This window comes from Schistocerca cancellata, chromosome 2 (assembly GCF_023864275.1).
Source record: "Schistocerca cancellata isolate TAMUIC-IGC-003103 chromosome 2, iqSchCanc2.1, whole genome shotgun sequence".
Classification (NCBI taxonomy): Eukaryota; Metazoa; Arthropoda; class Insecta; order Orthoptera; family Acrididae; genus Schistocerca; species Schistocerca cancellata.
Genome location: NC_064627.1, coordinates 462831178 through 462856288, shown reverse-complemented (window position 1 = coordinate 462856288; position 25111 = coordinate 462831178). Strand labels below are relative to the sequence as shown.

General features: G+C 38.7%; 1 protein-coding gene across 2 annotated transcripts in view; it reads right to left on the bottom strand.

Moving 5' to 3' along the window:
• The window catches only part of LOC126161970 (inositol-3-phosphate synthase 1-A), a 61873-nt gene extending 37843 nt beyond the window's left edge, over positions 1–24030 (bottom strand). Inside the window, exons 1-3 of one of the 2 annotated variants that reach the window (XM_049918159.1) lie at positions 23874–24030; positions 23417–23563; positions 21889–22061 (exon numbers count right to left, since the gene is read on the bottom strand). In XM_049918159.1, the coding sequence (XP_049774116.1) occupies positions 21889–22061; positions 23417–23536 (293 nt within the window). In that variant the 5' untranslated portion in view covers positions 23537–23563; positions 23874–24030. Of the gene's footprint in view, positions 1–21888; positions 22062–23416; positions 23564–23868 lie in introns of both variants that reach the window. The other variant, XM_049918160.1, reaches the window with a different exon arrangement.
• Positions 24031–25111: the final 1081 nt, after the last annotated feature.

The following is a 25111-nucleotide window of genomic DNA, read 5'->3' as shown; positions in this document are numbered from 1 at the left end:
AGATGCGGCAGTGATATGCAAGAAAGTAAATCTAAATATGCTAAAGGGTAGACTGAAGCAATTATTAATAGAGAAGTGCTGTTACTCTATAGAGGACCATGTTGTAGTGCCATCTTGGAAAACAGTGTATATAGACAATGTCTCCGATCTATCAGTGGTATGAAAGAATGTAATTATACACTGTATTATGTGTACTGTACTATTGTAAATATAAGCTAAATTGTGTTACACTATAGAGGAATCTACTTGTAGTGCCCTTTTGAAAAATAATGTGTACAGACATGTGTCTGACCCATATGTTATTATGAAATAATGTAAATATTTTACTGTATGTGTGTAAAGTAATCTAAATTTTCCTGACAATGTCCGAAAACTCATTGTTATATGGACAGAAAATAAATAAATAAATGAAAATGGAAGAGTTCAGGTAAGCGATGCTAGTCTGTCACTTAGTCAAATGGTTAAGTACATTTGCAAAGTAAAGTTTAAGCATGACTATTGACATACACAACAGAGAGAGAAGGTTTGAGTGTTCAATGGCAGTGGTAAATCTAAAACCTGCTCATAATTTACATGTCATTATTCTGTGGCATTAACACATGGGAAATTTGAATTTAAATAAGCTATCAGATGTACCAATGGAGTGACCTTGTCATCTGCAAGGAGTGGAAAACCTGCCCCATCTACCATACAACTCCAAGCAAAGCAAAGAAAGACGTCTACTTAATAATAATGGAACAAAACCTTCATAACAATTAGAGCTGATTGACATACACATTATGTGGCCCCATGGAAGCATCATCACTGGGAGATATGAAATATTTCATCACATTCTTAGATTATTATTTCAGGAATATGCATGTTTTCTAAAATATAAATTCCTTGTACTGGGAGTTTTCAACACTTACGTAAGTCTAGTGGAGAATCCAAACTGGAAGGGAAAATAAAAAACAATTGCTTCGACAATGGTAAGGAGTACCATAACAAATAATCCAAGAATTTCTTAAACAGAGGTCCTATTTAGCATAAGATAACTATTGGTTATTCTCCTCGGCAGAACTGGGCTCAAAGAGCATATTAACAGAAGAACAGTGGAGGAAAGATCTAAATGTATGTTATTCAATGCTGGTTTTCTTTAAACAGTTTTGACTGGAGGCCACAGCAATATCTTCCTGTATTATCAATTGGTCACCTGCGAAAGCAAGTGATGGAAACAACTTTTGAGGTATGGTAAGGTACAAAATCTGATATACTACACAAGACTTTTTGGATTACAAGGTATGACCAAATACCAAAAGTGGGATTTCAAAGTCGAGGTAGCTGGTATTTGTTGGCTATAATGAGTTTACCAAAAGGTATAGTCGTATCTTGACACAAACAACATGAGAAAGAGTATAAAGGTATTTTTTAGGAAATTCACAAACTGTAACCTATATCTATACTACTATATAAAGACAATTATCTTTAACTTTGTAACCAAAAATCTAGGAAACTAGTTGACTAAATTACTTTAAAAATTTCACATGATACTCTAATAAATGTTCAGATGGACATATGTTATATATAATATATAAATATATATGTAATACATGAAAGGACATTCTGTTGCCAAAAAGTTCTCGACTCATTTCTTCATATTTATACCGACACTAATGCACATCTAGACAGACATGACCTATGTTTTTTTTTTTAAATACATATAATATATAGACATATATGTAATATATAAATGGGAAACATTGTTACAAAAACTCTCAAAAAGTTATTGACTGATTTACTTCAAATTTTGACATGATACACTAATAAACATTCATATAGACATAGGCTACATACTTTTTCAGTCTTTCTTGTAGTCAGTTTCAAATATGATAGGAAGGCATATAAACCATTGCACAGTTTGTTTCTCATATGTATATTCTTTCTACTTGCATATAATTCCAAATAAAAATGGTATGCACAACAATGTGCTGATTTGTTTTCTTTCTCGCAGTTGATTTTACACAAAACAGGAAAGGTGTATTTATGGCTTACTTGTTTCTGATTAGAATACTATAATGGAATCTGTATCATTTGAAACTTCATTATCCTACCAATTCACAGATTACTCTACCGACTGAAGCTACTATTGTCACAGATCTAGCAGTTGAAGGTATCTGTTGTACTCCATATATCAATGATCCCAATTGATTTACCCATTCACTGTAAGCGATTTCAATTTCCAATTGAGAGAGGGGGGGAGTGGGAGATTAAAGCATACATCCAATTCCCATACCTATTTAGCAACTGCGAAGCACTGCCGGGTTCAGTACTAAAATATAATTGCACCATACATCTGAAAAAACATGGAAACATCTGAAGAAATCAGGAGATCAGGTGGAAGAAACACAGACAACATGTAATTTACAAATCATAATGAAACTTTAATCACATGCACGAGTGGTGGTGGTGGTGGTGGCGGCAAATATAAATCAGCTAATGATGCTGTGTAACTGAGGAGAGAATATCAACAGATATTAACCATATGAGATTATATCTTATGGCCAAGACAGTGGCTGTTCAGTATGGACAGAAATAGGATAATGACCTCTATTTTGTTCAGTTCCATGTCAAAATGATTCTCAGCCTGCTGATGTGTTATCTTTTCATGATCATCAGTGCAACAAAGCATTGGATTAAGAATACGATTCACTGATGAAAAATAATATGTGGTCATTGGAAAATCAACCTGACCAAAGGGAAAAATAACTCACTACAACGAAAGATTAGGGGTTGAACGACATGTTCAAAGAAAGGCATCAATGATGAATTCTACTAACCAGTTGTGAAATACACTTCAGTTCATTACCTATTTGACTGCTAAATATAGTCTAGAAATGGGCCAGGTGACGTAGTAAGTGCATTTTTGCAGTGGGATGTTGACATCATGATTTGTGCGCCACAACCAGAGATGTAATCAGAATGCACCCAAATATGTTTGTTATGTAAATTTCTGTATAGTTTCAAGCACAATTAAATCTAATGTTGAATAATATACTACTGGAAATACGATTCGGAAGTAAAGATTTTATTCCTGTACATGTATAAGGGGCATTCAAATGAAGCTCGGTCACTAGTGTAAAGTAACGGTAATGATTTTATTAACTCAAAAATGTAGTTATGCACAGTACACATACTCAAAAATAGTTGCCAAAACTGTTGGCACATTTATCCCATTGCAACATTAGCTGGTCGATTCCATCCTTGAAGAAGCTAGTAGGCTGCTGTCGGATCCAGACCTGGACCCAGTCACACACTTCGTCGTCTGTTGTAAATCAATGTCCACAAATACCTTGTTTCAGAGGTCCAAACACATGAAAGTCATACAGTGAAAGGGTGGGACTGTATGGTGGATGTTCCAGTGTTTCCCACCAAAACTACTGCAATGTTGTCTTCACTGCATTGGCCATGTGTGGGCGGGCATTATCATGCAGGAGGATAATGCCACTGGACAACACACCTCGACATTTCGACTTGATGGGTTGTCTAAGGTTCTGTAACGTGGCTTGATAACACTAGGCATTGATGGTGGTTCCCCATTCCAGGAACTCAACGAGCAGTGGACCACTGTGGTTAAAAAGGGACAGCGTGACCTTGCCAGAACTGGTGCGCTGGCCATTGATTTCTTTGGAGGTGGTGAAGTCGCATGTTTCTGCTGCTTCCTCTGGCGCTTGCTTTCCAGCTGAAAATGGTGACACCACGTTTTGTCACCTCTGACAATACGCAACAGTAATGTTGTCTTCACTGCATTGGCCATGTGTGGGCGGGCATTATCATGCAGGAGGATAACGCCACTGGACAACACGCCTCGACATTTTTACTCTTCATGATAATACTGCATACTACTCAAAGACAGTGTCATTCGACTACTGTGCTGTTCGGTGGTCAGTTGGTGGGGAACCTACTGAGCACAGATTTTTCGAAAGTTCAAGTGTTGCTGCATTATGGTGTGGGCGGTAACAGATGAATCTTGTCCATGGTGATTTTGCAGTTGTCCAAGACTACAGCATTCACTTCCGCAACAGTTTCTGGGTGATGACACAATGAGCCTGTTCAGGACAAGAATCGTCTTCCAGTGATTCGTGCCCCTCCAGGAATTGTTTACGCCATTCCACATCACAATGAGTCTGTACTCACCGTACACAGCCTTCATCTGTCGATACATTTCACGGCTCTCCAACTCCCTCCGCCGCCAAAAATCTAATCACTCCTCATTGTTCCTGCTTACTCTCCTGCATGTCCTGTAGTGGACAATAACTTGTGTGACCACCTTCTCTTCAACGTGAAACTACACTGGCACTATGCAACATCAAACAGTGCACGTCAGTCTCTCTACCAATAGATGGCACCACCAAACCCGCAGTTATGTGGTGCCACCTTATGTGTACGGCAAAGGTAGATGCACTGACCATGTTTCATTTGAATGAACCTCATAATTCTATAGGCAAATCAATAATGTGATTCCTTAGTGTGTGTGTGTGTGTGTGTGTGTGTGTGTGTGTGTGTGTGTGTGTGTGTGTGTGTGTGTGTGTGTAAATGATATACTAATTTCTTTTAGTCATCAGCACAACAATTTAGATATCAAAGAAAAGCTAAAAGAGAAATTTTCCCTAAAAGGCATTGGTAAAGAAGCAATGTACTAGCATTAGCGTAACCAGAAATTGTGAAATGAATGTGTTTAAGCTTTATCAAATGAACCACAACAATGAAGTATTACACTATTTTAGAATGTAATATTACAGACCAGTTTGAACTCCCATTGAAGTAAAAGCAAAATTTTAACACCAATCCTACTGACAGAAAAAACAACACAGACTACAGGCAAAGGGTAAGATGTTGATTATATCTTGCACAAATGATAAGACCTCATATTTCATGTGTCATAAATAAATCAACACTGCAAAGATCTGAGAAACCAATACTGGGTCAATTTCTGAGAACTAAGGATCTATAACTGCATTTCACAACAGAAAACTCCTCAGAAATAACTGGTTATGTGATGCAGAGTTGTTCAACGATCCAGTATATATAAAGTACCATACTGGTTCGTCGGTAGTAATTTTCTTTGGACCTGGTGTTGTGGTCATGTATATCACTACATTTAATTACTACAGTTTTCTGTGAGACAAAAAAGCAATGAATTTATAAAGATACAAAGAGTATATGGTGAAGTACTTGTGTTGTCTGAAAACATCACAGCAAGAGTCTTTATAGCCTAGTCCATGTATAATCCTTAACCCTCTTTTTTGTAGCAATAGTACTCTGTTAAGGTGAATGTATGCAGCGCAACCCCATATTTCTATATATTAGCTAGGATGGGGATAGATTGTCCCATAATATACAGCTTTTGAGCAGTGAGTGGGCACGATTTTGGACAGTTGGCTAAGAAGATACAGCCCATTCCTGACATTTTTACATACAGCGTTAATGTGGCTAATCCACCGGAGGTTTGAGTACAGATGAACCCCTAGAAATTTACACTCTTTTACTTCCTCTGCCACTATGCTGCATATCTCATTTATGCATGAGTGGTGTGAGCTGCCAGTTGTAAATATTAGCACCTGGGATTTATTTACATCATTGTGCACGAAAATATGAACTTAATTCTAGTATCCCATTACTTGCTGAAAATTTCTGTTCCTCAAAACCTTTACCACGAAATAAAACTGAGGTGTCATCAGAATAATTTATAATGTGCAAGTTAATGGCATGTGCAACATCATTAATACGTGCTAAGAAGAGGAAAGGGCCAAGAATTGAGCCTTTAGGGACTCCCTGTGTCACTGTTTCACTTTTGGATTTAAAAGTGAAGATCTTATTGCCAACCTAATGTGTAAGTTTGGTACATTGTTCCCAATTCACCAGATACGTGGATAGAAGTTTCACTGATGCATCAATGATATTGTACACCCACAGTTTTTTTAAGAGAAGCTCATGGTTTAGTGAGTCAAATGCTTGGCTCAGGTCAAGGAATATTCCGGCTGTGTGCATACCCCATTCTTTATTGCTATATACTTCATGGAAGAAACTGGTAACAGCACTGGCTGTACTTAGGTCTCTCCTAAACCCATGCTGCAATTCAGTAAGCATATTGTTTCTTGAGCAAAATTTTGTGAGTTGTGATAGGATAACCGTTTCAAACATTTTACTGAAGGTCTATAATTTGAAGCTACTTCTTTATTTCCCTTCTTATGGACTGGCTGAATTACACTTATTTTTAACGCATTTGGGTATATGTTTTCATTAATACTACAGTTGATAACATAGGTAAGGGGTTTAGTTATTTCATTGGCACATTTCTTTAACACCACACTTGAGATACCATCCCCTCCAGATGAATGCTTGTTCTTTAGCTTTTGTATTTCATTAAATATTTCTTGTTGATTCACCTCCATAAATTTGAGTTCTATACAATCCGTGACATTATTTGGTGAAGATTCTACTGGAAGGATACCCACTAAAGTAAGTAATGCAGTATATCAGAGAGTTTGCACCCTCTTAACTATAATAAACAACAAATATTTTGAAAGCAATATTTCCAGTGTTGAAGTCTGCAATAATTAAATGTTTGTTCAAGGAAAGCTCAACGGAAAACAATGGAAACCATCAGACATTTTCTAGTCTTCCAATCTTGCAGAACGTATTGTAACTGCAAACTAAATTCAAAATTTTATTTCATAAAATATTGTTACTCTAAGTAACAAATTTGGATTCCAGCAAGGAAAAAGCACTATGAAAGCAGTAAACAACTTCAAGAGCCTAGCTTTCCTATATATTAGGTAATTATGGGATAGTGGCAATGCTGGTTGGTTGGTTGTTTTGGGAAAGACCAGACAACGAGGTCATCGGTCTCATCGGATTAGGGAAGGGCGGGGAAGGAAGTCGGCCATGCCCTTTGAAAGGAACCATCCCGGCATTTGCCTGGAGCGATTTAGGGAAATCACGGAAAACCTAAATGAGGATGGCCGCACGCGGGATTGAACCGTCGTCCTCCCGAATGAGAGTCCAGTGTAGTGGCAATGCTGTGTGGCGGCGTAGTGTAAGGGTAGAAAGCAAAGAATGATTCCCATTTCAAATGCAGTGAACTATAGTTATAACTTGGGTATATCACTACAAGCTGCTTCTCAAGACTCCTTGCTACGGCCAATTCTGTTATTATTCAAATTGCAGATAGATAACTAAGCTGCTATCGTGTTTAAATCCTAGCAAATAAATTAAGCAGTTTTTCCATCCACTATGAAACCTAACTCCACTCCCACTGACCACATCCTTCATATAATTACATGTGTGACATCATTTTATCTGCTTTGTGCATTTGTGTTAAGACTCATACACACTAGAACAACAAAGGCCAACATATGCCAGCCAACTGCTTCGTTGGCAAGATCTGCTTAGTGGGAGCCAATGAAGCAATTGGCATTTGTTGCGGTCCAGTCTGCTGGCAGTAACATCAAAGTGTTTACAGTTGACATTGAGACCCCTCTCCCGGTAGATGCCAGGTCAAATGTATGTTTGTTTAGTAGTGATTTGTCGTGTCTCTGCAACGAGTGTGTATTTCAGTTTCTCAAGACAGCCACAAGTCGCATTTAGTATGTTTTATAGATCGGTTTGGTTCTTTAATTTAAGAAGAGAATCATCAGAGACTCTTGAATCTATAGCTTAAACTACAGTAGTTGACTGCTAAATTAAAGTGTGAAACCAGTCAATACTAAAATTCAAAGTGTGAATTCTGGCGACCCTAAAAATGTTAATTTCATCAGTCACCGTTTCCCCTTTAGGCTATGTCTGTTCTCACTACAGGTGCATATTTATTGTGTTTAAAAATACTGGAGTACGGAGTGGAATATAGAGAGAATAAAAGCCGATAGTGGTTTATCGTGAATAGGAATATTTATGGTCCCCTCAAACTGTGATTATAAAAACAAATGGAAAAGATCAGACGTGTGGAGTGTAATATCCCAGCTATTAGAAAGTGATGTGCACAATGTGAAAAAGAAAATAGTGTCTTTATTGACATATTTTTGCAGTGAATGACAAAGAGGAACAAACTGGGAATGACTTAACTTCCTGCTCCAGGCACAGCTTTCCGAAAAGAGGTGTTATCTATGGAAATTTTAGGGTTCTACACAATTCATAACAATTCAAACAGTGTAGCTTTAGTTAGGGAAAACTTTTATGAAATAGCCCATATGCAAATTCAGCTTTCAGGTAGACATTAATTTCGTCCCACCATATAGCTCCCTACTTTTTAAAAGAGGTCGTCTATCAGCATAGTTTCTTCTTCTACTTCTTCCTCTGATGATCGGCTTCTTGCAGTAAAATAAATGCTGCACATGTGATGAGTGCTAGATCCCCTTCTTCCCTCATAATGTCGGCCAATGAAATTTTAATTAAAATGCTACGTTATAACAATAACAAAATGGAGCAACATTGGCAAGTTATCAGAGCCAACTGTGATTTCACATGGCTGAACCCCTTGGCCCCAAGCCCTTCATTTGGTGTGGATGATAAGCTGAATGCCAGAGCATTGGCCACCAACATTCAGCCGATTCCAGTCACCATCATTTGTTGGTCTAGTGTGTATGCACCATTACAGTCTGAAGATCACCGAGGGGAAAAAAAAGACAAAACGTTCAATTACACAGTACTTGCCAAAGTACTTTTGGAAATAAACAGTTCTCCTTGTCAAATACTACAAATACAGCTGAAGGCAAATCCGAAAGACAATATCACTGTAAGTATCTACGAATTGTCTGTATGTATGTGTACTCTAGCTTGAAAAAGGATTCACTGGTAAACCAATAATTTTTCAGTTTATTTATTTGTTTGTCAACGACACAGCACCCATTACCTAAAATTACAACAAAAGCCTGATTAAAAATAAAATTTGAAGTCGCAGTTTTTTTTTGCTTCATGAAGGCTAAAAATAACATGTACTTTACTAGCAACCGTAACACGTAATTACCCCTATGCTTCAGGTCTGCCACATCCAAATCAGTGTTTTGCACCTTTGCTTGGAAACCAAACTGTCTTTTTGCCCTACTGTGATTCAGGAACTTTCTGCTGGCAGTTCAGTGGCAATATTTGACGTTTGAGGCAGGTAACAGCCCTATATTATAGTCACACAGTCCTAAAAGGACCTTCTGCTTGATGGTTAATGATAATTCCTTACAGAAAATCTGGATTTGGGATTGCTTCTGAAGCCCTTCTGAAGATCTAATGCCTCCATGGTGGTCATGCTAGCAACAGACAGTGGTTGTTTATTCCAGATACAACTAAACATAGTTTTGCAGAACAACTTAGAAGTAAGAACTGTCTACATGCCCCTCATTTCTATATGAAACTCACACTATGGTACTTTAGGATATTAAGTGCAATGTTATTCAAATCTACATATTGATCCATACACTAGAAACTACAGCAAAGAGCATGGCATAGGATACTCCCCATTACATTAAATATGGGGGTTTCTTACAGTTCTAATTGCTAATAGAGCACGCGAAGAATGACTGCTTGAATGCCTCTTTGCACATTACAATCAGCCTAATATTTTATTTGTGATCACTACAGTAGGGATATTTAAAGAGCTATAGTATATTCCTAGAGAGCTGAATACTCAAAGAGCTTAATTTCATTTCTTAGTCACCTCTTTGTAGTATTTGGCACTTTTGGTACAAGTGTTTTGTAGTAAAGTAGAACAACAGGGCATACTGTATGTTCGAATAGCCCTTTGGGTGGATCTCTGAAAATGTGAAGTATTAAATATTGTTGACACTGGTAGCTACAGCACAATTTCTTACAGGTGTACGTACGTAATTGTAAAGCTTCATGCACAACTGCTCGAATAGCCCTTTGGGCGGATCTCTGAAAATGTGACGTATTAAATACTGTTGACACTGGTAGCTACAGCACAATTTCTTACAGGTATACGTACGTAATTGTAAAGCTTCATGCACAACTGCTTGTATTGGCATACTCATTTCAATCTGTAGATGTACTGGTGTTTGCTTTTTTACAGGCCAATGTTGTATGACCATAGTTACAGCATCCCATCAGATTAAGTGTGTGAGACCAAAGCTTCGGCAGAGGAATACTTCTTTAATATATTTCAGCAGAAGCTGTGTCTTCAAATTGAAAAGTGCAGTTTCACTCGGTGCGGTGTGTCGTGGCGGTGGTGACGGGTCAGATGGCCTAGTGGAAATACTGCTGACAGTAAAGAATGTTTTATTAAACTTCAGTACATGCTTTGGTTGGGTTGTTTCGGGGAAGAGACCAAACTACGAGGTCATCGGTCTCATTGGATTCGGGAAGGAAGTTGGCCGTGCCCTTTCGAAGGAACCATCCCAGCATTTGCCTGGAGCAATTTAGAAAAATCACGGAAAACCTAAATCAGGATGGCCGGACCCGGGATTGAACCGTCATCCTCCCGAATACGAGTCCAGTGTGCTACCCACTGCGCCACCTCACTCTGTTAGTACATGCTTTGTTGAAGCTCAGCGAGGCAGAACATACCTCACTCTGTTGAACCTGGCCAGTGCTTACAAGTGACAGCTTCTGCCCTGGTGAGAGGATGCTGTGTAGGCACCTTGTGTTGTTGACTGCAGGCCCATGGACAGCCAGCGTCCTCTGTAGGCCGTGGCTGTTAAGTCAGAGTGTGCTGCTGCATCATCGGCAATGGCACCTGGAGTGGCCCCTTGGCCCTGAATGCATTCACCGTAATAGTGTGTGGAGACTGCTGTGCATGGGATTCAACCCGCTGCCCCCTGGCAGGAGTTAGAAAGCAGCTGGCAATGAGGCACTGGGTCCCGTGAGGAACACAGTGCTGTGATGACAGGTGCAGCCCAGTCTCAAACCCATGGTTTCTGTGGCAATGCCATGTTGTCTTGCTGTCCTACGTGGCCATGGCATTGTGGTGGTGGGTGGTGGTGGTGGTGGTGGTGGTGCTGGACTCCCAACGGAAAGAAGTGCTTCTGCCTCAAAATTCAGACATTTATATTGCTCCGAGGTGCATTTTTTTGACAAAAACCTGGCACCTTGTCACATTGCTGATAATGAGAGACTTGCCCTGGTATAGCGACACTGACCTTTATGCTACAGTTATTACTGCCATGCAGTTTCCCCACTCAGTGTGGCTAGTCTTATCTCGCAATCCCCTTACCCATGTCACGACACTGAAGCCTATGGCTGCTAAGGCAATATTTCATGGCAGCTTTCTCACCACTTGTTACTTTTGCTAAAAGACTGGGTAGCAATATTGTACTGCCCCGTCCACGGAGAAGACCCGGACCGTTGGGTCTTGCTTCGGTCCGGTTCTCTACTTAAATTACCTTCACTCTTAATCTTTAAAACAAGTACATACTACTAGATTGGTTATTCTTAACTTCTATACAGTTACTATATTAATCTTCAACTTCATATATATCTATTTTTCTTCCCTCGATCAAGGAATCCAGTCTACAGGAACTTGGATTATCTAGGATCAGGTTTCAGAAGGACTCGTCGTTTCAGATACAAAAAAGCTATGCAAAGCAAAACCAGCATCACTTTGGCACTAGGAACTGTGACACGCAAGGTCACTGTTACGTCACCTCTACCATCCTGATATTGTTCCACGTGTTGCAATAACTACTCCACAATGATTTGCTGTACCTCTGCGGCTATCATCTGACTTAGTGAATGGACCAGGCTTTGTTCCCACATGGTGTTTAGAAAGATATGGTTTTGTTTGGTTAATATCTCTAGAGGTCTTTCTGCCCAATGCAACTCCCCTGTGTTACATTTAACAGAGTAAATCCCATCATTGTAGCTGGTAAATAAAACTGAGGCCCTGTGATATCACAGTTAGCCCCACTAACAATCCACTGTCTTTCAATTCCAAACATATCGCACCCTTGGGCTTTCCTTGCTCATAGCAACTAGCAACCACTAGCACACTGTTATGTACCACTCTCTGGAAATATGGTTTTGTTACCATCATCAATAGAGTAGCATGGAGATCTGCATCAAACCAGTCTCAGGACTGAAGACCATAACAACCACCATCATCATCATCAACAACTTTTGGCACGGATGCCCTCTGGTTTACCCCTGAACAACTACATGATGCATGTGCTTCCACCCATAGTGAAGTTGCAAGTCAGGCATAGAGTGACTATCTTAACCTGACATTGCTGAAGCTTATCTTTGGTCATCATCACAAAGTGTCAATCCCCAGATTCGGCCACTAATAATACACCCCCCCCCCCCCCACCTACTCACACTGGTCTTCCAGCTGCGGTGAGCTCGTGAGCTTCAATGGATAGGTGTTTACCATGTAATGTTTCCACAATGCATGCTTGGTCACTACTGGAATCCTCCCTGATATGTAGAACTGTGCATCTCACTCCCCTGGCTGTCTGGCTCTGCTACCAACTGTAATTCCCGCAGTAATTCTTGCACCTTTCTCAGTGACCTGAGATACTGCTCAAGTGACAGCAAGACCAAACTTAACAGTTAATGTAGTGCCTGATGAATGCCTTTCTGCAAGATCGTAAACTCCACTCTTGAATCCCAAATACAATTCCATAGTGACTGCAATAGTCTTATCAGCATTATTCTTGCATGTCAGCATTATTACTGCATCTAACCCTTGCAACCATGCTTGAACTGCCTCCAAATCCCAGTTTAGAGCACTAGTCCAGGTTCTGGCATAATCCACAACTTCCTTAGTAAGCTATCTATGCATGCATGCGTCATTCAACACGCCTCTCTTACGTTCACAACCCATGTAAAACGCCACTCCATAGCTGCTTTATTCACCTCCCCTAACCCCCTAGTAGTTTCCTTGTTTTGCTCAATTTGCTAATGTCATTTGCATCTACTGTCGCAAATATGGTCTTCAGTGTGCTACCTGCAACATCTATCCAGTCCATTTTCACACCTCCTTGACTCATGAGACATAACTCACTTCCTCCAACTGTGCATACACCCGAAGCAACTTCCTGTGTTCCTTCGACACCTCCGTAAGCATTTGTTACTATTCACTAATTGTTGTACCCCTGAAAACACTTGCTCCAGCCTCCTTATCTCATTTCACAATTCCCATGCTTTAACTGCTAAACCCAATTACCATCTGAGGTTGGGTAATACTACTTGCTGCATGGGAAACAGAACTACTCTGTCCAGGCGACAATTTTTGATCTTACCATACACCACCTAGAATGGTGACAACCCTGTGCTAAAGTGCACTTCGGAGTTACACATACTGACTATGAAAGAAATATATCTACATTAATACTCTGTAATTCAAATTTAAGTGTCTGGCAGAGGGTTCTTCAGACTATTTCTCTACCATTCCACTCTAACAGCGAGTGGTGAAAAATAAACACTTAAGGGGGTTAGGATGTCAAACGAGCCGACTTTGAGCAGGAGAGGCATCACAGGACATTTTAATTTCCAGTGTCTATACCTTTAAAAATAAATTCATAAAACTTTGTCAGCATCACCAGGAAGGATTCAGGATTCACACTCACTGCAGTGGAAGTTCGAAAACAAAACAATTTTTTTGTTTTTTACGTGTGAAATTTCATCATTTTTTCACTCACTAATGGCTGCATTTGTTGCTATAGGTACACTTTTCTTCATAAGTTAGAGAGATTCTTCGATGAATTTTGCACAGCATACATACCAGGTGTATGACTCTAGAATTTATTTAATTTATGAAAAAACGAATGATCTGTTGTATTTTAAACTTCATGTTTAGAAAAAACACAAATTTTGTAGTTAATTACCTCAATTTTCACCACAGCTTTTAATAGATTTGGAAAATTCAAGAGTTTCATACATCTTTAAGTACGGTTTGCACGCTGTGCAAAATTCATCGAACCATATCTCTCGCTTATGAAGAAAAGTGTACCTATAGCAACAAATGCTGCCATTAGTAAGTGAAAAAAAATGACAAAATTTCACATGTAAAAAAAATTTACTTCGTTATGTTTTCGAACTTCCCACTGCTATGAGTGTGAATTCTGAATTCTTCCTGGTCATGCTGACAAAATTTTATGAATTTATTTGTAAAAGTATAGACAGTGGAAATGACAATGTCCTGTGGTGCCTCTCCTGCTCCAAGTCGGCCCGTTTGACATCTTACCGCCCTTAAATCTTTCTGTATGAGCTCCAATTTCTCTTATTTTATTACAATGATTATTTATCCCTATGTAGCTGGGGAAAAGAAAAATATTTTCACATTCAGAGGAGAGAGGTGGTGATTGAAATTTAATGAAAAGATCTCACCAAAGTGAAAAAGGCCTTTGTTTTAATGACTGCCACCCCAACTCACATCCATAGCAAACACCCCCCCCTTTCCCATTTCACTTTCACTACAATACAAAATGAGCTGCCCTTCTTTGGACTTTTTCAAAGTCCTGTCAATACTATATGACAAGGATCCCATATTGCACAGTCATACGCTAGCAGAGGATGAACAAGTGTGGTGTAAGCACTCTCTAAGTGTTTGCCAATAAAACACAGTGGTTTGCCTTCCCCACAACATTATCAATGTGATGGTTCCAATAAGTTGTTCATAATTTTAATTCCTAGGTATGTAGTTGAATTGACAGCTTTTAAATTCATGTGATTTATCGTGCAACCAAAATGACAACTTTATAAGAGTGTAAATGACAGCATCTTCTGCAAACAATAGGGCTACTCAGATTGCCTCCTAATCGTTGGATTAAGAACAGCAGAGGGCCTGTAATACTTCCTTGGGTAATGCCAGATATGACTTCTGTTTTACTCAATTTACAGTTAATTACTATGTACCGTGACCTTTCTGATAGGAAATCATGAATCCAGGAATCCAGCCACACAACTGAAGCGATACTCCAGAGGCACACAATTTGATTACAAGTCTCTTGTGAGAAATGGTGCCAAAAGCCTTCTGAAAATCTAGAAATATGGAATCAATTTGAGATCTCCTGTCAATAGCACACATTACTTAATGCAAATAAAGAGGTAGTTGTGTTTCACAACAATAATATTTTCTGAATCTGCCTTGCCTGTGTGTCAATAATTGTTACCTTTATAGTAATCCATAATTTTTGTAATTTAGCTAATTACTCCTATTTCCCTCCTAGAGCATTGATGTGACCTGTGCAACTTTGCAGTCTTTCAGAACCAATCTTTTGTCGAGCGAGCAGTCGAAAATGACTGCCAAGTATGGGGCTATTGTATTAGCATACTCTGTAAGAATCTAACTGGTATGCTACGTGGACTGTAAGGCATGTCTTTATTAAGTGCTATGAGTTGCTTCACTACTTCGAAGTTACTAATTTGGACAGTAGTTCTAGATTCAAATTATAGAGTATCTACTTCATCTTTGGATAACTATGTTTAATAACTTCACTTTAGTGGTTCTGTCATTGGTATATTGTCCAGAGAAGGTACTGATTGTGTCTTGCCGCTCATGTACCTTACTTACCGCCATATTCTCATTGGATCTTTTGTCAGATTTCGAGACAGAGTGCCACTGTCGAAGCTTGCACTGAAATCCACACTAAGTTTCAAGCTTTGGTAAAACTAAAATGGTATGGAGCTAATTGGTGGAGTAGCAAGGTACAGGGTTCCAATAAAATCTGCAATACTTTAAAGAAATTTATTTAAAAATTCAAAAAACTGTGAGTGCGAAAATGGCTTTAACCTTTTCTTTTACAATACAACATGTCCACAATGGACGAGGAAATAATTTTGATCAGAACGAATTTACTCAAAAATAACTCCAACCAAACACAATTACTAAACGCTCGGTTCAAAACCCTTAAGGTATTGAAATATGTTCCTTAAGGTACTTAAATAAATTCCTCAGCCAATTAAACTCATAAAACTCAACGACACTGCAAGAACTTTAAAAGAATAAATCTCCAATGTTTAAAAGATGTTCTATAAGAAAAACAAAGTATCAGGTTTACATCTGTAATTTCACAACTCGCAACAATGCAAGCTCTGCTGTACAAAGTGAAGGCCCCATTTGCAATGTGGTCACTATGTACCACTTCTATTAACTAAAGCATATGAAAGCCTCCACATAAACAGTTTCAAGGCTTTTAGAATACAATAAATAAGCTATTTGTAACACACAAAATATGTATATAAGCACAAACACAGGTAACACAAATATACAATAAAATAACCTGTTCCAACTTCAACAGCTGAAAGTACTTAAAATCTGACAATTTTCAAATTATTACACAATAGCCACAGCTGAATGAGTCACAGACTTCGAAGTACTAAGAGGTTATAATTGAGGTGCAACTACTTGCAGAGGTCCAGTGTAGGCTGTAGTTATCATACAACAGGGAAACTTAGTACATATTCTAATGTGCATTAATGTGGAATTGATGTTGTTGGGGAAAAGAAAAAATTAGTTCTAATTTTGGTAACCAGGTACAAATTTGGCACCGTGAATATAAGAATGACATATAGAAATGTTTCCATATGTAATGGATTAGGAACAGGACTGCAGAAAAGGTCAAACAAATGAGAAAGGTGTAATGTTGATTTTATTATTAACTGCCGCTTACAAAATGGAGATGTGGACCAGATTCTGTGCAATTCCAGATTTGTGGCCAAAATTGGAACTCATTTTTTTTCCAGCATAAATTAGTTTCACATTAATGAATTAGCATATCTACCAAGTTTCACTGACATATGATAATTAGAGCCCACACTGGACCTCCGTGATTAACTGCAATTTAATTATAATCGCCTGGTAGTTTGCTTGAAATAATTTTCTAGGGGCTCAGGAAATTTACGGACCAGAAACAAAGAAGTACTGATTAACAATACTACACAGTCCTGTCACACTAATGTGACCACCACCTACGTTCGATGTCAATGTGCAATAACCACTCACAGACGGCAGTTGGCAGTATTAGCAGTGAAGGGTATATAAAGTGTGTTAGAGAGACGTGGAAAACAGGGCACTCATTGTCATAATGCATAAAAGGAGCGTTTCCATGTCCAAAATGGCAAGGGCCAACAGAAGCATTTCCAAAATGGTTGAGTTTGTAAACCGTTTGTGTACCACTGTGGTTTAAGTATACGATGCATAGCAAAATGGCACTAGCCACAACTGGTGCTGAGGCAATTGTGGTGTACCACAGTCCATAGTTGACATGGGTGAGGGGCATGGAAATGTGTACAGGCAAATAGATCTCCAACTGCTGAACAACTGATCACCCAGGAGCTACCGACAGTCTCCCCAAAGACCGTTCAGTGAACATTGATGCATATCAGCCTCTGCTGCAGGCACCTGGTTCATACACCCATGCTGACTGCTATTAATTGGTGACTAAGGCTGGAATTTGCAAGGCAATATTGCAACTGGACATCCACTGAGTGGCAGCACAGACTTTTCAGATGAATCAGGTTTTGTGCTTCTCATACAGATGGCCTCAGGCATGTACAGTCCCGCAACAATCGTCAGAAGTGTCCTGGCAAGATGAGGGAGCGTATGGTCTCTGCAATGTTTTTGTGGCATTCTGTGGGTGGTCTCATCATCCTGGAAAGCACAATGGATTGACACAGGTATGCAGCTAACCTTGGGGATCCCCACATACTGCTTGTTTTTTTCCTCAGCACAATGGCATCTACCAGCAGGACAATGCAACATGTTACACAGCTTGCAGTGTACATGCATTGTCTGAAGAGCTCCAGGGTGAGTTTACCAAACTTTCCTTTCCACCATATTTCCCCCACATTTAAATGCAATCAAGGGTCTGTGTAACCACCTCGATCAGGCTGTTCACACCGCGGAGCTCAACTGAGAAACCTAGCGCAGCTGGCCATGTCATTGGAGTAAGTGTGGCTCCACAATGCGTGTCAGTGCCTTCCAGAATATTACTGACACACTTGCTGCATGTCCGCACTGCAAAATGCGGTTATTCAGGCTTTAAACAGACGATCACATTGATGTGACCGGACCACATATAACTTAAGTGCAACAGCACTCAGCCATCACTCAGGTCAGAATCACACAGGAATATTTGGTAAATGGCTACACTTTATGTGCAAGACAGTGGAACACATATTACTTGATTTTACACTTTATTCTAAATATAGCTTCGACTGCACTGCACTCTCAGTGTCCTCTTAAGGAACTACCACGAGATAGATTGGAAACGAGGACAATATAGACCGACCGGCTCCCTTGAATGAAGCAGATAACTTCTTATAGAACTTAGGAAATGCAGATGTTCACCATTCAAACACAGATACAGTCTACTCGAAGTACGCTGGTCAAAAGCCACAGTAGGAACCGCCGTGTGACCAAATGTAAGTCCAAGCAGTAGGTCGTGAATGTACGGTGGGATTTACCAATGCAGAATAAGCTAACACGCTCATGCGGTGTGGACAGTATGGGAAGAATGCAGTAAGATATCCCAATAGATGTCAACCATCTCAGCAATTATTTATCAGCCTCCTGAACCAGCCACGTTACAGTAGTATTATAAAAGAAGAAACCAAGTGTAAATAGAAAAGGGGGAAATTACTTTCTTGCTGCTTATGCAGTTGATCCGCACGTTAACTCCCACGCAATTGCAAGTGGAAATGGTGTGAGTCAGGTAAGTGTCCTATGTATCCTCCATTGACATTGGTTCCATCCCTGTCCTTCAATAACGGTATGGAAATGATTATGAGAATAATGTTAACTTCTGTAGATGTGTGTTAAGACAGTATTTGTTTAGTGATGAAGCCACATTTCCTAATCGTGGCCAGGTAGACCACCAAAACACGCACTACTGGTCTGCTGACAATCTCCTTTGGCTTCATAACGTGGAACGTCAGTGTCCATTGAGTGTAAGCGTGTGGTGTGGGATAGTTGTACCATTAGCCCATACACCAATTTTCATAGATGGAACACTAAAGGTGCACAAGTATCGCAGCCTCCTAACACGCCATCTTACATGGATGCTGGAAGGAATTCCTCTGCTGACTGGGAAGAACCTGTGGTACCAAAATGATGACTGCCCAGCCCATAGTGCACGAAGTACTACAGCATGTCTTCATGAATTGCTTCCAAATCGTTGGACTGGATGCAGAGGACCTATACCTTGACCAGCCAGTTCCTTGGATTTGACACCTGTAGACTGAGTGGGGAAAGCTGAAAGATGATGTGTACAAGGACAAGAACATGACACTCGATGATATGCAATGACATACTGCTGCAGCCTGCTCGACCATCTCTGGTGAAATACTAGCACGTATGCAGCAGTCGTTTGATACCAAACTGGTTCTGATGGTCAGTTTGAACACAACCTGTGATGGTCAACTATCTTGTTATCGGTCAAAATCTACATAATTAGTATATGTAGTTGTGTTGTTCTTTATTGTGTGCTACCACAGGAACTGTACGTACAAGTGTTGCAGTGGGAACTTTTCAAAACGCGATACCTCGTAAATGACTATCACTAGAATCCTGCAACAAACATCACTGACATTCTGATATAAACTAATTTTAGTTTGTTAATGACAATAGGCATTGTTCCATAAAAAAATGTATGATAGTACAAAAATACACTTTCTCAGTGTTATTACAACCAGTTGATTGGCTAAAAATAAGAGCCCGTCACTACCAATCCACTCTGTGAAAAAACATAGATCAACAGCACTTTCCATTTCTGCAATATTTGTGGTTCACATTTTAAGTGATTCACCCTGTATATAAGCAAAAAATTCACTTCCTTCTGGAAGCTACTAACTGTTCATCCGTAATAGCATATTCAGATAACGTGAAGTTCTTTTTACAGGTTTCCCGAAACAGATCAAAATTTCGCTAATAGGTGCAAGTATAGCTACTTTCTTTTCTCGTGCTTCATCTGAATGTCATCAAATCATAAAAACTCATCAGTGTGAAATATCTGAATTCCAAAACAAATTTGTGATCCACAAGTCCTTAACGCTCCTACGTCCAGAGCAATAAAAATCAATTAAAATTAGTAACCCAGCAAAAGCCTTTGTTTTCGGGCAAAATTACCTTAAGCACTTCTTCACCCATTTTGTTGCTTTGTCCTCTACAATGTAGAAATTGTTATTTTCAAAACTTGTTTGATTAGCACCACCCTCTTTCTGTATCAGTTTCATGTTCCAGTTCTTTCACTCATCTGGTAATTCTGAACCGGATTTATCATTTTTCTTCGCTATAACCTCAACTCGACTGTTTCATTCTTCAATTTCTTGATACATACACTATTGTAGATTTAAGTTGTTACCATACAATGGCAGAAAGCAGACTGACTCCAAGACGTTTCTTTCACTTGGAAAGCAGTTAGAATAGCAGTACCAGACAACAATGAGTTCACTTAATATAGCAGAAATGCAACACAATGGAATGGCCACAAATTTAAAAACTAGACACTTGGTATTATTTTTATTGTTGTTACATTAGGACTGGCATGGGTCGTCCTGAAAACCCCAGTGTATGTTTTTGCCAACAATGATAACTGAAATTTAATATGTTCCAATTTAATTATTTACGTCGCTGTTAAATAGAAAGCTAACAGGAATTTTACACAATTATCAAAATGTAAACTAATAATTCAAGTTTTTTTAATTTTTAATTTTTTTTATGTGGTGTTCACCTTACCACACCCCCCAAAAAAAAAAAAAATCTCTAGAGGGTTAATAGTCCCAGTAACTATTCTGATACTGGCAGTCTTCACAGTTTTGATAGCTTTTTCACTAGCCTATTGTTTTTAGTAAGCTAACAACTGTGGACTGGAGTATTTGGTGAAGATTGGAACTTATAAAATTAATACTAACTGCTCTCAATAGTATACTTCCTGGTTTTCTGATGAGTTGTTACCATTTAATGCACAATATTTTGTTGATTGGTCCAGCTGTCTTCTTCAGATTGTGTGTGTTGCTGTTACATGTATCTGCTGCCCGGACTAAATTAGAAAGTGAGGTTTTTGGTGTTCTAATGCCGTGGCATGAGAACCAATACTTCTGACTGGTTGGGTCCAGGCAGTGAGTACAAATAACAGCAACACTCTCAGCACTTTAAGACAGCCGGGCAGGATGTTGAAGCATGGCGCATAAAACAGAAACTCTGTCAGAACACCCAGAAGCACGTCACTAATGAATCATACAGAGAGATCTCCCAAAATGCTCCTGCCCACAAACAAGGCACTACAGTTAAAATGGCACACACAAATTACTTCATGGTAAAAATTATTGGTGTTGCTGCTGATTTTACAAGTCAACAGCAGTAATTTCTACTAATGGAAACAAATCTGGACACTTCACAAAATTGAAGAAATACAAGCATGAGAAAGAGTTACTTTGCTGTTATCTACATTTTTTGGTGCGTGGTCAGCAAATGTAACACTAATACTCATGCCCAAAGTGCTCACCCTTCTGAAAACTTAATAAGCAGGCCCATTACCCTTAACAATTGTAATTTCAGAACTTATCACAAAACCCCTATAACAGGTACTTTATAGCACATCACATGTTGTGATTTATGCATAGAATCTGCACAGCCGAAGACTGTCACACAATGTGCACGAACAGTTTAATTTTTGATAACTGAAGAAGAATTTGCATTCAATTTTATAGAAGTACAAAGTATTTAACACTACAATCTAGAAATCAACTCTCACAAAAATTCAACGTCGAAAACAATGGCAGAACGCAACATTTATTGCCATTACATACGCAGGTGAAGTGAAAGGTTTGCGGCTTCTGACAGCTACAGGGAACTTGGTTGAAGTCTTACAGTGTGTCACAGTTAAGAAAACTCTACGGTACCAAGAAGCAAAGAGAACAGGCACAAATCACATTTATAACACCAAACAGACAACTTTACCAACATACCAGTTTGCAGTTTGCTTTCTATCCTTCGTTTCCCATGTCAAATGTAGTTTGTTGGCAAGAAGAGCAGCTGTTATTGTTGAACCATTATTCCCTCCCCAGCCGACCAGCATCATACCTAATTTTGGAACCTTACGCTTTGTGCGAATGTGAAGAGTTTTTGAAACTGGTGTTGCCTAAAAAAATAAAACAGGTATGAATAAATAGTGTGAGGACAATTTCTCTACTAACTTCAACACGCAAGAAAAATTTTAAACACTTAATGGACTTAGCAATATTTCAGAACAAAAAAGCAACCAGCTTAGCTAATTTTAAGTTTTCCTTGAGTATGTAATGTTGCTTACGCACCCAAATCTTTTTAAGTACACAACTGTTAAGGAAATCTAAAGGACACACACTCATTGCAACACAAAATACAAGAATGTTGTAACAATATTGTAACACCACCAATGTAACTAACATTGGCCTACTTTCGGTAAAAAGATACTCACAAATGTCCAGACAACTTTACTTGTTTTCTCTTTTACAGCAATTTGCCTCAAGCAAACTAAACACACTTAACTCCGAATAACAAGATCACAAATGAAAACTGAGCTTACCACAATTTAAGATGAGATGAGAATCAATATATCGATAATTCCATATAATCTTCAGAGAGGACAGTACTTTTCCCCTCTCATTTTCTGCCTCCAGTCAGATACATGCAACTTATTTCTTGAAATCTAAACCTTTACATTCCCACAATAATAAACTATTAGCTTTTGATTTTTATACAAATTTTTAATCAGGTTTAGTTTCCATGTGCATTATTTGCAAGTGCTACGCTTTAGTAGGAACAGAATGATTCTATCAGGTGAATGTGAATCACTAAACCTTTGAATCAAGCTTTTGTAGTGAAAGGCATAAATGCCAACATATACATATTACAATCCTGAAGAACTTAATGGACTTGCTAACTTTTAATGTGACATACTAGGGAAAATATGTCTCACTACAGTTCCAATGCAAGCTTAGTCCTATAGTAAAATTTGTTCCACTGTTCCAAATTAATACAACATGCAACTGTAGGCATACCATTCAGACATATATGCTGACATCTTTATTGACAAAATTCTTCAAACTGTTATGAAATGAGCTGCTGCTTCACCCATTTATGTCAGTTATCCGTTCTACATCCCACAATAAGTGTGAATTATTAAGTTACTTATTTTTTCCTGAAACCGATATTTATACTTCGACTGTTTGTATGAAAAACATATTAGTATAAAAATTACTATTAAGTTGTAGCCAGATATCAGTGGTCAAACGTAATAGCACATCAAACTGAATTTTTATTTATATTTTACCACTGGTTCTATACAAATTATATAAACAGAATGCACAGTAATTTAGCCGTGATCGTAGTTAATTTGAAATTTACAGTTCTTAACAACAATGTGGCCAATTACCAATATGTCTATCTTAGACCTAGAAAAATTTTATTGTAAGCATTACTATCAACCAATCTGTCAGAATCAGCTGTTCCACATACCACATGCACGCCACGCTCCATCTTAACTTTTGTTGTCTGATATTCATAATCTGCTTCTATATACTCTTCTGTATAATTCACGTTTTTTGCTTTCACGCAGACTGCTTCACCGGACGCCATCCGTGAAATTCAGCAGAGCCCTTCACCCTGCAATACACCAAAAAAATTCCACTTAATCACAATGTATCTACTTTTCATTAACTATACTTCAAACTTTAACTGCGAAACGACAAATAATTTTGAATATCCATCAACATTTTCCCCTATAAATCAACATATATGATAAAATATCAGTGGCCGTCGCAAATTATTAACGCGAAAAAAATCAGCATGATCAGCTTGGTATGGCTTCGGCAACAACCGCGGTTTTCTTTTATAACCTCCGCAAAGGAACCCAAAATGCTGTTACGTTACCCATACAGATTATTATAACAACAGCTAACAATATTTACTGCACCAGATATTTGCCAGCAACACCCTGTCCTGCTCAACAACCGCAAAACTTTCATGCACCACCCCACCCAACGGCACCAACCCCTAAGACACTTCTAGAAATCCTGAGTCAGGTTCGGATTGGAAGGGCAAAGTAAACGATTCTCGCCCTGTAAAGGGGCTCGGAACGACAGAGCGCGCCCTCTTCAAACAGCACAGAAAACGGAACTACTGAAACAGCAACACCAAGCACATAAAACCTCAGTATAATACTTGTAAGGGCAATATCATACAAGTGACTTATCGCATTACGAAACCGCTTCGTATTTCCAGCATTGTTGGTGGAGATGAGGGAGTTTCTCAAAAACAAAACAAAAATGGTCTTTGTTGTATTTAAACGTACTATGAAAAATTAATCTGTTTCTTGTTGTATTGTTGATTGCATTTATTTAAACTTCAGGGTTGGTCTTTTTTCGGGTTCATAAACATTTTATTTTTATCTCTTATTACTTTTAAGTTATAATTTCATGTACTGATACGTTCCTTGACCTTCGAGATTTGCTCCTCCGTTTGGTCCAATGGAACTTGACGTGAAAATAAAATAAAATAAAAATGGCCGAAGTCTTTTCACGAACAATTTTTTTTGTTGTAAATGATTAAGATGACAGCAACTAATTTCGTACACGTAATACAATATTCCGCTTCAGCGTGGTTAAATCTCTGATCGAGAACTTCAAGTAGTGGAACAATAACCTGTCTGGCAAGGAACTAACCTTGAAAAGAGCAATCCCTGTACCCATATGAAATAATGTAAGAGAACTCTCAAATATTTTAGTCAGGGTTTGAGGACACGAATATGAGCCCCATTCTTCTTTAAAATGTTGCAGCGATTTAACCCTGCCCCATTTTTACTCCGTTTTGTTCCCCTACAGTGATCTATGCTTGTTATTACCATAAAACAAGAAATCTGAGACAGCGTCTCATTACTACAACGACAATATAATGAATATATGCAGATTTATCGCTGAACGTATTTGGTACCGTAGTTATACTCTTCTTCTTTACCATTTCTCGTGCTTCCCGTGGTTCGGCATTAAGTATGTTATACGTGTTTCGGCAATGTTTAGTAGTAGTAGTAGTAGTAGTAGTAGTAGTAGCAGTAGAGTAAATCTCATGTTCAAACGTGAGAACGTTTTCTAGATATTTGTGTAATGTGTAACCCTAGATCACGTGATCTAGGGTGTAACTGAAGGGGAATACGGG